Source organism: Solanum lycopersicum, chromosome 6 (genome assembly GCF_036512215.1).
Source record: "Solanum lycopersicum chromosome 6, SLM_r2.1".
Taxonomy (NCBI): domain Eukaryota; kingdom Viridiplantae; phylum Streptophyta; class Magnoliopsida; order Solanales; family Solanaceae; genus Solanum; species Solanum lycopersicum.
In genome coordinates, this window is record NC_090805.1 from 20,219,790 (window position 1) to 20,234,041 (window position 14,252).

At 33.7% G+C, this 14,252-nt stretch overlaps 1 protein-coding gene across 1 annotated transcript; it reads left to right on the forward strand.

Annotated features, from left to right (window-relative positions):
• The first annotated feature begins 10,042 nt into the window (after positions 1 to 10,042).
• Positions 10,043 to 13,731, forward strand: LOC138349260 (uncharacterized). The gene is made up of 5 exons (XM_069299579.1): positions 10,043 to 10,139; positions 11,228 to 11,302; positions 11,760 to 12,104; positions 12,257 to 12,369; positions 13,378 to 13,731. Exons 1-5 carry the CDS (start codon positions 10,043 to 10,045, stop codon positions 13,729 to 13,731), a joined length of 984 nt encoding a protein of 327 aa, XP_069155680.1.
• Positions 13,732 to 14,252: the final 521 nt, after the last annotated feature.

Genomic DNA, 14,252 nt, shown 5'->3' on the forward strand with positions numbered 1-14,252 from the left:
AGACTATAAGAATTTTAATACATACTATCATCCTCCTAAGTCTCCCCTAAAGGATAACTAGCGCAATGCTTGGGTAGAGTCTGATACCCCTAACTTGACTAAGCTTAATCCCTTAGGTTTTCATAGTTAGAGTTAAATCCTTTAGTTCATTTTTCCTTTTGGGATCATCTTACCCTAACCAACATAGACCACATGAACTAATGTTGAATCATGTGTCGTAAAATCCTACAAAAAAGGAAGGCGGACTACTTGCTAAGGTATTACAAAACATGTAACACAACAACCACGTGGATCCATTAGCTTGTATTTCTGTGGGGGAAACATAGTTCAAGAACTAGGAGATATAGTTTGGACCCTATTTATGCTTACGTGCACTGTACTGTCAAATCTCAAGAGTAGATTAGTGATCCTACCTTCCCTATTTTGAAGTGACACTACTCACTCCCATTCAATCGGTTCTAAGCTAGAGTCCTTTTTTGAAATGTCTTTAAGACTTTATTATCAATAATAGTTTAGTTTAGGTCATAGGGTCTACCCCTTATATAATAATCATCATTAATAGATCAATAACATTGCATGAGTATAAATCCTTTCATTACAATTCATATAGGTGAGGTTAGCATATTAACATCTTCATATCATGATAATGAACATTTGTAAATGATTCACACTCCTTATAACATGTACATCTTTAGCCAACACCTCACAATCATAATCAAGACATTTTAATTCAACATCATACAAACCTATCAATCCTAATACAAGACATACTTAAATACAATATCATGACTTAATCACAATTAACCATAATTTTAAGTAAAAGATAGGGATCATAAGATTTACTAAATCTCCTTCCAAATTTCATCATGAAGGTCTTAACATAACCTTCAACTCAACCCAATTTAGTTATTCATCATCATAAGTCAATAACCAACATAATAAAAAGACACGAAGAATAAGTACATCACAATTCAATACTACATCAAAGCTTAAGACAAGATACTTAGGTCAATACTCAAACATACTTCACAACCTAGATCATCTTCTTAAGAACTAACATGAAATATTAAAAGTTACCTAATTCATTCATTATTAGTTTAACAACATCATCTAGTATAATTCAACAATAACCAAGTCAATTGAAACAATACAACCTCATTCATATCGAGATCAAAACCTAAGTATAAGGGTTAAGGGTCATCTTCTACATAATCGATTAAACCATCAAGATATACCATAATTAGGTTAGAATACATGTTCATATATTCGTTATATCTAAATGAATTAATAAACAAATCATTTCATAACATTAATTTCGTATTGGATTAAAACCTACTTGAAAACCCAATTGTGGAAATCAATTTGATGGAACCCTTTGCGGAAAAAGGTCTCAAACGTGAATTAGATTGCATACCTTGTTAATTGATCAATATTGATGGAAGAAATTGATCCTTTTAAGTCTTTAAACCCTCCCATAACTTAGTAGTATTCAATGGTGTATTCCAATACAGAGAGAAAGAAGAGAGAAGGAAGAGAGCTTTGTTTTGTGAGTTGCATTCCCTAACTTACCACCAAACCCCTTAATAAATTATTCAAGAATTAGTTTAAAACATGCATGAAAATTGGACCCTCATTGACGAGACCTCGTCGACGGTCCATTTGTGAGTCGACGACCATCCCCCTTAATTCTGCACATTTGTAGTCTCTGTCAAAAATTGTGAACATAAGGCAATCCAACGAAATGTCTAAGTGTTGGTCGATGGATGGCATCGATGCTCCCTCATGGATTAACACTGCCTAGGTAGTGTTTGACTTCAAATGCAATGGTCCTCCTCTAGAGCCTTTGGTTAATCTTTGGGGAGTCGTACTAAGACGTTTCATGCATAAATCAACATAAACACATTTAGTCCATCCTTCCACAATTTTTAATGAGTTTCCGATCTGTTTTTGAGCTTCACCTTCAATGGAGGTTCTAGAGAGAGTTTGCTTTTGAAGGAAGACAAGTTTTTGTAAATTGAAGTGGGCATGGGGTTTTCACGTTTTTTATAACTTAAATACACCCTAAAAACACAAAATAAACAAACTAGGGCCAGTTTAGCATGTGGGGTCAATTTACCATTCACCACATAACGTGACAATGTGCATGACTATTTTACACAGCCTGCATTGGCAGACCCATGGACGCCCAATATGTATATTGACGGGCCGTACTGCAGGCCATAATTTGGGTATGAGGCTTGAAAATATCTTTAATACTTCACCATTCTAAATTTCCATCGAATCCTTACCATCGAGGGGCCGTTGGTGGACTGACGAGCCGTCCTTTGGCTTCGTCGATTGACACTGCACAGGAAGTGTCTTGACAGCCTTTGGGTTCTCCTTTAGGGCCTTTTATAGGGCCCTTGGGGAGTCGTATCCTGAAGTTTTAAATTTAAATATATATTTTAACATGTCACGTCCAATCTAAATCAGTTCCACCCAAAACGAACACATAAAACACATACAAACATGCAAGACACACTAAAGACATACATGCACGTATCAAGGGCTACTTTTGGACGTCTTGGACGTTTGACCTCAATACTTCCTCAAACTTAAAATACTGCCTGTAAACATTATTGTAGCTTATATAAGGACCTAATAATCTTATGACATACAAATATAAGCACGTATAGACACATGAGGCACATAGGTGACTAGTCGTCGAACATCTAAGTCGTCCCTTGATGTTTGACTTCCAATTCACTTTAATCTTCAGTATCTGCCTCAATAAAATATTATAAACAAGTTTTGGTGTCACACCGGAATTATGGAATCCGAACGCAACCGGCGTCGTTAACCTCTCAGAGGTCGCAGACAAGCCTCTTTTTATCTTTCATCACAATCATACAGTTAAATTTTCTAAAAATTAATAACTTTTTATTACTTATTGAAGTGTACATAGATTTTGTATGATACTACATAAGAGATATATTCGAATAAGCTCAAACTAAAGAAGCCATCTATAAACATTTAACTATCGAAATAGAGAATCATATTAATAATAATAGTTTGCCAATCAACCTTATTACAAACGCTTGAACAAATATTTGAAATGAAACGCTCTGAACTACATCCACAAGCTATGACTATTTTACTGAATCTAGAATAATAAAGTGTAGCACCTTAGAACTCAAGAAGACCTACATCGTCGAATCTTCAATCTTCTCTAGAACCTGCACCTATATAAATAGTAATAATGTATGGTGTTAGTACACACTTGTACAAAGTATGGGTGTATTCACATAAACACTTAAGGACTATGCATGATCAAGTAAAGCTCTTCCTAAAGTAACATGTTGTTTCTAGAATGTTAAGCCACTTTACTTTCTTAAATCGTTACTTATGATTCATGCTATGAATATGACATGTTCTCATGAAATTAAGACATTCAACTCATTTTCTATATGAACATAAGACCTTTGAATCATGAACATAATTTTAGAACAACTTAAACAAAAATTTATTATTTTTATCCCTTAAGCCGAGAGCTCCTATTCCCAACCTTAGTTTATTTTTCAGTCTTTTCTTCTTTCTATTGTGCAGGTGAATGATCTCCTTTTATCCTAAGTTCACTTACAAGTGCAATGATTCATTATAGTCCCATACATACAATGAATCGAGTAAGTAATTCACATGACTAAGGAAATGATTTGTCTATCGTACTTACAAGTTAAATATTTCATTCTTAAATTGGGTATGAATGTATTTATAAGACAATCATTAATTGGCTATGCCCATTAATCAGTTTTTTACCTAATATTTAATCTTCTAGGCATATATTCATACTTCAATATTGGCATAAACCACTAACTTGTTAAAACTCTATTCTAATTAATATCAATGATTAAGATTCTTATGCTCTTGATATAATTAGTTCACTAAGAACTTACGATTCTACTTCTTTGCTCTGTTGTTCACTTTGAGCATTGTACAATCATTCTTTCTTACTCTCTTAAAGATTTCTTTAGCAAAAACAGAATTAGATCATGCGAGATAACATGAAATAAAGTGTCTCCCCCACACTGAAATGGGGTTACTCTCCGGTTAAGGTGAACAAAGTTCTATGTCTACCCCACACAGAAAAGGAGGGTTCACCTGCTAAAGTGGAACAAAGTCTGTGTCTTCCCCACACCGAAAATAAGGTTTCACGGCTACAGTTAATGGAGTGCTTTCCTAAGCTTTAGCCGACAAAGATCATGTGAGCTAAACATAAAATCGAGTGTCTACCCCACACCGAAAAGAGGTGAATCACTGGCCAAAGTGAAACCTAGTTCAAGCATTCTTAGTCTAGTACACTATGCTTGCAAACATAGTTCTAAGACTAGGAGATGTACGGAGACACTGGACCACCTGGGTGGTGATCTCCTCTCATAAGGCTTACATGTGCTGGCACAAGCTCATTGCAAGTCTATTGGATCTTAAGATCATATCTATCTTTACTTCATATCTATTGGAGTTGACTCAAACATTATGGAATATTGCTTCGAGTATGAGGTTTAGTTAACTCTATAGATGACTGGTAATCCCTTTATATACTTGATGAAAAAGAACTTAAGTCTTACATCATCATAGTGCAAGTGAGACTTGTCTCACGGACTTTAGCATCCTCTTATATGAGTATTCTTTACATAATGATTAAGTGTAATTGAGACTCGTATCACTTCTTTTAACACTCTATATTAGGTCAATTTCATAACTTAAGCTTTTCGTTATTTCTTTACTCAGCTTAAGTTGTTCAATGTTTATTTGTTGTTTTGTACCATTTTTTATGAAAGTTATAACTACTTATGCAATGCTATTATGTTCAGAATTTCATGTGGATAGGGTATGTTGAGACTTATTCCATTTAATGGAATACCCTGTGTTATGACTTCATTGAGTTAAGATTGTTATGACCTCACACATTTTGGGATATAATATCTTCGACATAGTTTTGCTAGCTGATTTGTTGGCATTAATAATAATTTCACTAGATACTTGTCTGAGTATTATCACTAGCCAATTCAATTACTTCATGAATACATTATAGTATTCTATGATGCTAATTAATCCAACTATTTACCTTTGATTAGTCTATGGAACAATTCAATGAATAGCTTATAACAATTTCATCTTCTCAAACACAAGTAGGCATTACAACAGTCATATCTCACGTAAATAATACTCTAAGCATGAAGATCTAACATGTAGGTCTAATTTGACATATAAATCACGAAAACGTACACATAATGATCAGTTAGCTCCACATACAATGAACATGCTCGAGATTTACATCATACAAATTATAAGAATCGGATATAGAGAGAACTAAGGAGATGAATGCAATTCATTGGGAACAATCCTAGTTTCGATATTCTTGATTCCAAAAAGTTTAAAGTCTCTTGGAGAATGAATTCAAGAATATAAAACTCATACCTTACTATACAATTGAATCTACCAAGATCACCTTACACTTTTTTCACGAAAACCTTGAAGAAAGTCTTGAAATCGCCTAAGTGATTTTCTATTTTTCTCCCGCTTGTTCACTGTTTAGAGGTCGTAGGTTTTCTATTGATTTAACGTGAGTCTATGTCTTAGGAATCTATATTGACTAATTCAACTTAGGCTAATGAACTTAATTAAATAAATCATTTAGCTAATGACCAAAACACCATTCCTAAATTGAGTAAAAATAGGAGAACATTTGCTTAGAAAAATCTTGAAATTTTCTAAGCGTTTCGGCTAAGACAATGATTTTTCAATAATTAATTAAGTTATTTAGGGTAATTACTAAATTACCCTATGTAATTAGAACGATAATCAACCCCTTTGGACCGTCCTAGGTTAGGTAGTAGGATTTTTCTTGAGTTAGTTGCTATGATAGTGTCAACCAGTTAGGTCATAGGTTGTCAGGTGCACTAGTTAATTAATTTATGTTAGCCCTAGGTTAATTAGATATTTAGTTAATTTAGTTAGAGCTAGAGTTTTTTAGGAAGATCATCCCCAAATGGCTTCAACCCCACCTGTGGGCCTGCCCCTAACTGCCCTAACCGCCCTAACCGAATTTGGTTGGGGCTTGGTCGCTTATTCTCTTGCACATGTTCTTGCACAATTGTTTATTCTCATTTCTTTTTTTTGTTCCCAAATGTCCTCACCGTATCCTTGGGTACTTATCACTCTACATGATCATTCTAAATGATTATGTGTTATGGTACCTAGGCTATACACTTGGATGCCTGGTACCTAATGTGTTAGGTTGAGAATCAATAAATTTATCCTAGGGTCTTCATTTCAGGTACAATTCCTAAACAATATTGGATTATATCTCAAATACTTATGTATACATAGAAATTGTCTAATCACCTTAAGCCAATATTCTACAATATGCTGAATATTTTGCAATGGGATGATTATGTGCCCCCAATACCTATTCTTAAAAATTAATAGGCTATTCACTAGAGGAGTGCATATTTAAAAATGTCACATTAAGACCTTAGACCCTTATGGTAAACATATTCGGATCTAGATAGTCTAACCCATTTTTGGGTCTTACACTATGAGAACAAATGGTAACACATAGTGAGTATGCATGGGAAGTTGTTCTAGCAAAGATGACATTAGAGATCAAAGAATCTCTCGATATTGCTTAACCATGTGCCTACATGGTATGTATCATATTTCTACAATTAGCATGTAGTAAAACCTCCATCGGAGTAGGTGCATGACTCCGGCATCCATGAATAACTAGTATTGTAAATGTAGGTTATTGCCTATTAACATCATATGGGAAACCTACTAGAATTGGAGAAGTTCTATGAATCTTAGGTTGTGGTATGGGACGCTCTCTGAACATTGCACAATTAGGCTTTGAAGATGTTAATGAATGAGTTCCTAGGTCTTCTCCAAGACCATTACTTGAATGTCCTTATGTCATGAATGTCTCTTCATGAACTAATAAAGATAATGACTTAAGTTGGCAAGCATGTTAATGAATATGTACTTACATAGATTAGTATAAAGGTTTCTTAGTTAAGGTATGAATGGGTCAAAGGAATAGTCATTTCATGTCCTACCTTGGAAATTCTTAAGAATAACTCTAGATAAGGAAAGTAAATTGAATAAGAAGGCATGATCTTAGTTTAGGTAATTTTAAATATTATATAGGTAATCTATAAGAGGATGAATGGACGGTCTCTTCTTGCATTACTTAAGTAAGTCTTTTCATAAAGAGACTATCATATATGCTATAATGTGAAGTGAGAGTGATTTTATCTTAGGCAGTCTAACGTATCTCTTAGGTATGTCTAAAGGGATTGTATGGGTGATTTCTTCATAACTCACTCAAATGAGACTTAGAATCACCGTTTGTAAGAGGATCTCATGGTTATGTGTTTTGGATTTGTTTATTGATGTTATATTGTGATGTGTGAGATTTACTTGAAATTACAATAAATTTCATTGTAAGCTTACGGTAAGATTTTCTTATTTGATATAAAATGACTATGACTTGTATGGTGTTCTAAATGTGATGTTCGGTGCTTAAATATGGCTCTTATACTTTTAATGTGATCTTTTAATCCAAAAAGCATATTTATCATAAATATCCATTGTCATGATTTTATGTATTATGCCGTACATAGTACATGCATTGTACTAATTCCATAAATTTTGTCTATACCTAAAGGTGTAGGTTGAAGGTGAGAGGTGTCTTCAAGAAAAGCTTGGAAAGTAGGATTCTTTCAAGCGAGTTGATGTATGTCCTCAATTGAATTGAGGACATAACTATGTTTAGACTTCTTTTATTCAAAGTATTGTAATAGACTAACTATTTTTATATTCATATTGTATGGGACGTGTCCTACATATTCTTGAGTCTAAGATTGGCATATGTTGAAACAGAGCATTTGTTAATATTTTATTATCAATGGTTTTAAGATATTTCGTGTGAAAAGTTTTAATTCCACACTACTTTTCATACATGTATGCAATGAATGATTTGCTTGTACAAGACATCTGAGATGTCAAGTACTCCTTGTTGCACTTCGAGAGTGCCATATCTTCTAGTGTGTGCTCTCGGAGTGTGACATAACCTGATATATATTAAAAAGTCATGCGCAAATCATAAACATAAGATTCACATAAGCACCACCGCCTAAGACAACCCCAGAGTCACACTAGTGCGTTGTGTTGGTAGTATCCCATAATACTTCTTCCACAAAGCGTACCTATGAAGTTGCCCTATACTAGGCATAACATACTTAACAAGTCATAAAAGTTTCACTTACAATTAGACATAAGGAACCTACTTCAAAGTATTACATAAGGACTCTTTCCTTAACTATAGATTTAGTCTTACTCATTTAGTCATACAATAAGTAATCCTCACTCACAACACAATCACAAGCTTACTTGTGCAATGTACACATGAAGTCTCATACCCCCACATATACTAAGTAAACCCATCTAGAAGCCATAGATCCAATAAAAACTCATAATAATAGTTCATATCTTAACATAGAAAAGTCAACCAACAGTGGTTTCATACAATTCATAAATCACATAAAATAAGTCTTACTTGCATATATATACTAATCTTATCCTTTCTTGAAGTTCACTTGTGCAATGCAAGGGTTGCGGCTATATTTCTACATATACTAAGTAATCCTCTAAAGGAGTTGTGCTTAGAGTCCATAATCTTATCTTAGTTTATTTCTTACCTTCGGAGAATTAGCCTTAACCGACAATACCATGTGAGATACATGCAATCCGCTATTCTCCTCCTACACCAAAAAGAGAGGGTTAACACTTGCCTAAGGTGTAACCAATAATACATATGTATCTAGGTGAAATCCATAAGATACAACCTACGAAGGGACGTAGTTATCAAACAAGGAGATTGCTTCTAAAATCCTTGACTTACTAGTGTGGAGGTTTTCATCTATGAGACAAAAGCTATGCTAGGAACCTGGACTTTCTAGATGTGAAGGTTCCCTAGTGGGAAGCCAGACTTACTAAACGTGAAGCCCCAACTCTCATTGTTATGTTCACTCGTTGCTAGGTTCCAACTCCCACTTTAAATATTTTTAGCTTTTAGTGCATTAGTTATTAAAAAAGGCTTTAGGAGCTTCTTCTTTCATACAACATATTGTTGAAAGGATTCTAAGATGAGAATGTCCTTTCATCATAGACCTTACTTAATGTGAGAATTTCCTTTCACATGTTCATACAATCATAAATAATGTGTGTGTGCATACAATGTGAGATCTACCTTAACATAACACCTCTATATGACACATGTTCATATCTTCATCATTCATATACTTCACATGCATAGAAATAGGTAATGAAGCATAGGAGAACTACTCTTTCCTTTATCATCATATAACAATCCTATTCATATTCATGCATGGAGTGTGCGTGGGTGCATTGGTCAACATAATCACATAATATCTCTTGCATAACCTTGGGGAAGCCACCATCTAAGGATCACAAACCATGTACAACATTCCTGAAGACTCAAATCATACACATATATAGAGTATCAAGGACTATAGACTACACACACTCACATTACATCATTGGAGACAAGAAGATATTAATCATTAGAATATAAGGCTTCTATCATACTTTGATCACACATTCATATAGTGTTCATATACGTAAGAGTCATACTATAAGACTATTCATCATTTTTAGAAATCTTTGACCACACCAAACCCTATCATGATCATCACATATACTCAATATAATCCCCACACATAAATAAGAAAACTAGCGTGGAAGACTATTCATATACTTCACATATAATCAGTTACCTTAGAACATGATATTAGAATGAAGGCTTAATCTTTCAACTTCCTAAACAAGAGATCCTCATATCAATTGATCATCCATATAATAACTTCAAGGGCATGATCATCACACATATAAAAGTAGAAGAATGTAAACGTCTCCACCATAAGTGGACCATACCAAACAATGCCCTTCAAGGCAAATTCAATATATATTCTAAGCTTAATAAATGGACCACACGCTAGCAGTGAAGTTGCAGGCACAGTCGACGAGCATGGGCGACAGGACGTCGTGGAGTGACAGGCCATTCATTTGCCCTGTTGTTGGTGAATGAATATTTAATTTAGGGGGATTATATCACAAGTATATTTTTTGAGCCACACCCTCAATTGATGGTGCGTAGGTCAGCCTAAAGAGTTTCTTTTTCCAGGCGTCGATGGTCACGGTCAAGGTAGTGTCTAAGAAGTTCTTCGGTCCTCCTCAAGGTCCCCTTTGGTGGTCCTTTGGGAGTCGTGCCCTGAATTTTCCAACGTTAATTCAATAATATACAAGTAAGGACCTTCCATATCAATTTAAATCAAAACAAACACATAAAACATGTTAAGACACACGTGCACATATCATGGTTAACATTCGAAAATCTTGGATGTTCTTAGACGTTTGACCCCAAATCATTCAACTAAACTATACAAACTATAAATAACTTAATTAAAATTTTATTATCTTTTTAGGAACAAGATAGGCTCTAGACACCTTAACACATTTTGAGGGTCTTGATAATGTTGACATTCACATTCACATTCACGTTGGTTCTCACATTGATGTTTATGTTGACGTTCACATTGATATTTACATTCACAATTATTTTCATATTTAAGTTGACTTTTACAATCACAATTAAGTTGACTTTAATGTTGACATACATGTTGACGGTCATGTTTAAGTTTACATTCAAGATGTCATCACATTGACATTGACATTAACATTGACGTTAACGTTAATGTTCCCATTGATGTTGACGTTATTGTTCATGTTTACTTTCATGTTGATGTTCACGTTCACATTGGATTTCACATTGATGTTGATGTTGATTACTACACTAGCATTCAGATTGACGTTCACATTTATTTTGACGTTGACGTTGGCATTGATGTTCACATTTATATTCACCTTGACATTAATGTTCATGTTGATATTTATGTTTATGTTTACTTTTACATTGATGTTTATGTTGAAATTTATGTAGACGTTGAAGTTGACATTAACATTTACATTCACACATATTTTTACATTGATGTTTAAGCTATTGTTTACCTTGACATTGACGTTGACATTTTTATTAAAGTTGAAGTTCATGTTGACATTAAAGATGATGTTCACACTAACGTTCAAATTAATGTTCATCTTCATACAGATGGTCATGCTAACATTTACATTGACATTCACGTTGATGTTAACCTTGAAGTTCATATTGACGTTGACATTCAAGGTTATATTGGCGTTTAATCCATGTTTACGTGATCAAATTTATGTTGACGTTCAGGTTGATGTTAACTTGACCTTCATGTTTATATGGTGGTTTACATTAGCATTCACGTTCATGTTGACGTTCGAATTTATGTTTACATTCACATTGACTTTCATGTTCACATTCATATTCTCCTTCACATTAACGTTCACGTTGACATTCACATAAACGTTCACATTGAGGTTCAGGTTCACTTTTATATTGACATTGACGTTAACATTGATGTTCATGTCAATATTGACATTTACGTTTATGTTAACATTGACATTAAGAATCACGTTCAAGTTGACACTGACGTTGATGATACACATTGACATTCACATTTATGTTTACCTTCACATACACATTTATATTTACGTTAATGTTCACATTCATATTCACATTGATATTAACGTTAACATTGATATTGACGCTTAAGTTAATGTTAACGTTAATGTTCACATTGACGTTCACATTGATATTCACATTGACGTTGACATTAACATTCACATTGACATTCACGTTGACGTGAACATTAACCTTCATGTTTACATTGATGTTCACGTTCACATTTATGTTGACAATCAAATTGATGTTAACATTTACGTTCGCATTGACGTTGACGTTGACATTCACCTTGATGTTTATGTTGATGTTGATATTGATGTTCACATTGACGCTTATGCTAATGTTGACATATATGTTGATATTGATGTTTACATTTACATGAATATGGACGTTAACATTTATGTGTACGTTAACGTTCACATTGACATTGACGTTGGTGATCCCATGACATTTACTTTCACTTTTACATTGACGTTCACTTTAATGCTTATGTTAACATTCATATTCAAGTTAACGTTTATGTCGATGTTTACGTTTACGTTCATTTTTATGTTGACATTAACATTCACTTTGATGTTGACGTTCAAGATTATGCTGACAATGGCATTGACTTTTATGTTGATATTTACATTTACAGTCAAGATGCCATTTACGTTGACGTTGATGTCGTCATTGACATTGACAGTCCAATTGACGTTCACGTTAAATTTCAAGTAGACATTCACTTTGACGTTCACATTGACTTTCACATTCACATCTACATTCACGTTAATGTTAACATTGTTGTTAATATTGATGTTTAGGTTAATATTCACATTGGCATTTATGATGACATTCACATTGACGTTGATGCTAACATTGCATTCACGTAGACGTTCATATTGAAGGTTACATTGACATTCATATTGACATTTATGTTCATGTTCACGTTCACATTGACGTTCACATTACATTGACGTTCACACTGATGTTTACATTAACGTTCAAGGTGATCTTGATGTTGATGTTTACGTTCACTGTGACGTTCAAGTTTACATTGACATTTAAGTTCACATTCTCATTAATGGTCACGTTTAAGTTGATGTTGATGTTACATTCACGTTGACATTGACATTTTGTTCACATTAACGTTCAAGTATGTTGACGTTCACATTCACATTAACGTTCACTTATATGTTTACATTTCGCTAATGTTGACGTGCATGTTGACATTGACATTGTCATTAACATTGAAATATATGTTGACGTTCACAAAGACATTCATGCTGACGTTCACTTTGATGTTCAAGTTTACGTTCATATTCACGTTTAGGTTCTCATTAATAGTCATGTTGATGTTCACGTTGATATTGATATTGTCGTTTACATTCACGTTGACTTTGACTTATACGATTCTCATTGACTTTTACGTTGATATTCACGTTGACATTTACATTGACGTTGAGGTTGACGTCCACATTGATATTCACATAGCCATTGATGTTGATGTTTATTTTGACGTTAAGATAGACTTTTACGTTAATGTTCAAGATGAAGTTTAGGTTGACATTGACATTCATGTTTATGTTGATGTTCACATACACATTTACATTGACGTTCATGTTGATGTTGACATTGACATTCGCATTGACGTTCATATTTATGTTGATGTTTATGTTCACGCTTATGTTGTTTTTGACATTAATATTGATGTTGACATTTACATTTAGGTTGACATTTACGTGTACGTTGACGTTGACATTTATGTGTATGCTGATATTGACATTGACGTTGACATTCACTTTTACATTGATGATTATGTTGACGTTGACATTGATGTTTATATTGATTTCCACCTTTGCATTAATTTTTATGTTGACGTTGATGTTGATGTTCACAATGATGTTGATATTAACATGGATGTTTATGTTTTTGTTCAAGTTGACATTTACATTAATGTTGACGTCGACATTGACATTGACGTTCAAGTTAACATTCCATTTGACATTCATGTTAACATTCAAGTTGATGTTAACGTTCATGTTAATATTCACGTTAAAGTTGACGTTTATGATAACGTTTAAGTTAAGGTTCACATTGCCAATTACATTCAAGTTGACATTGCCATTGACATTCATAATCAAGTGGACGTTCACATTCACATTGACGTTAACATTGAAGTTTCATGTCGATGTTCACAATGACGTTTATATTGACACTTACGTTGACATTGATGTTCACATTTACTTCTACGTTAATATTTTCATTCACGTTAACGTTGACATTCATGTTGAGTTTTACATTTGCATTGAATTTGATGTTAACGTTCATATTTATGTTTACGTTAACTTTGACGTTGACATTCACATTGATGTTAATGTCCATTTTCATGTTCATGTTTAAGTTGCCTTTCACACTGATGTTCACATTGACGTACGTTGCCAATTACATTCGAGTTGATATTCACGTTGACATTCACATTCAAGTTGAAATTCACTTTTACATTTAGCACTACCAAAATCTAGACATTAGAGCAGATCGGCGTTGTTGACCTCTTAAAGGTCACAGACAAACCTACTTATATCATTCTTATTTCATGTAGGTT

What these genes read in the sequence shown, in the direction of transcription:
- LOC138349260 (XM_069299579.1), top strand. Translation starts at nt 10,043, where the DNA reads ATGGACCACACGCTAGCAGTGAAGTTGCAGGCACAGTCGACGAGCATG. An exon ending in ATTCATTTGCCCTGTTGTTG is followed by an intron (nt 10,140 to 11,227) that starts GTGAATGAATAT and finishes ATCTTCATACAG; the next exon opens with ATGGTCATGCTAACATTTAC. An exon ending in TCACATTGACATTGACGTTG is followed by an intron (nt 12,105 to 12,256) that starts GTGATCCCATGA and finishes TTGACGTTCAAG; the next exon opens with ATTATGCTGACAATGGCATT.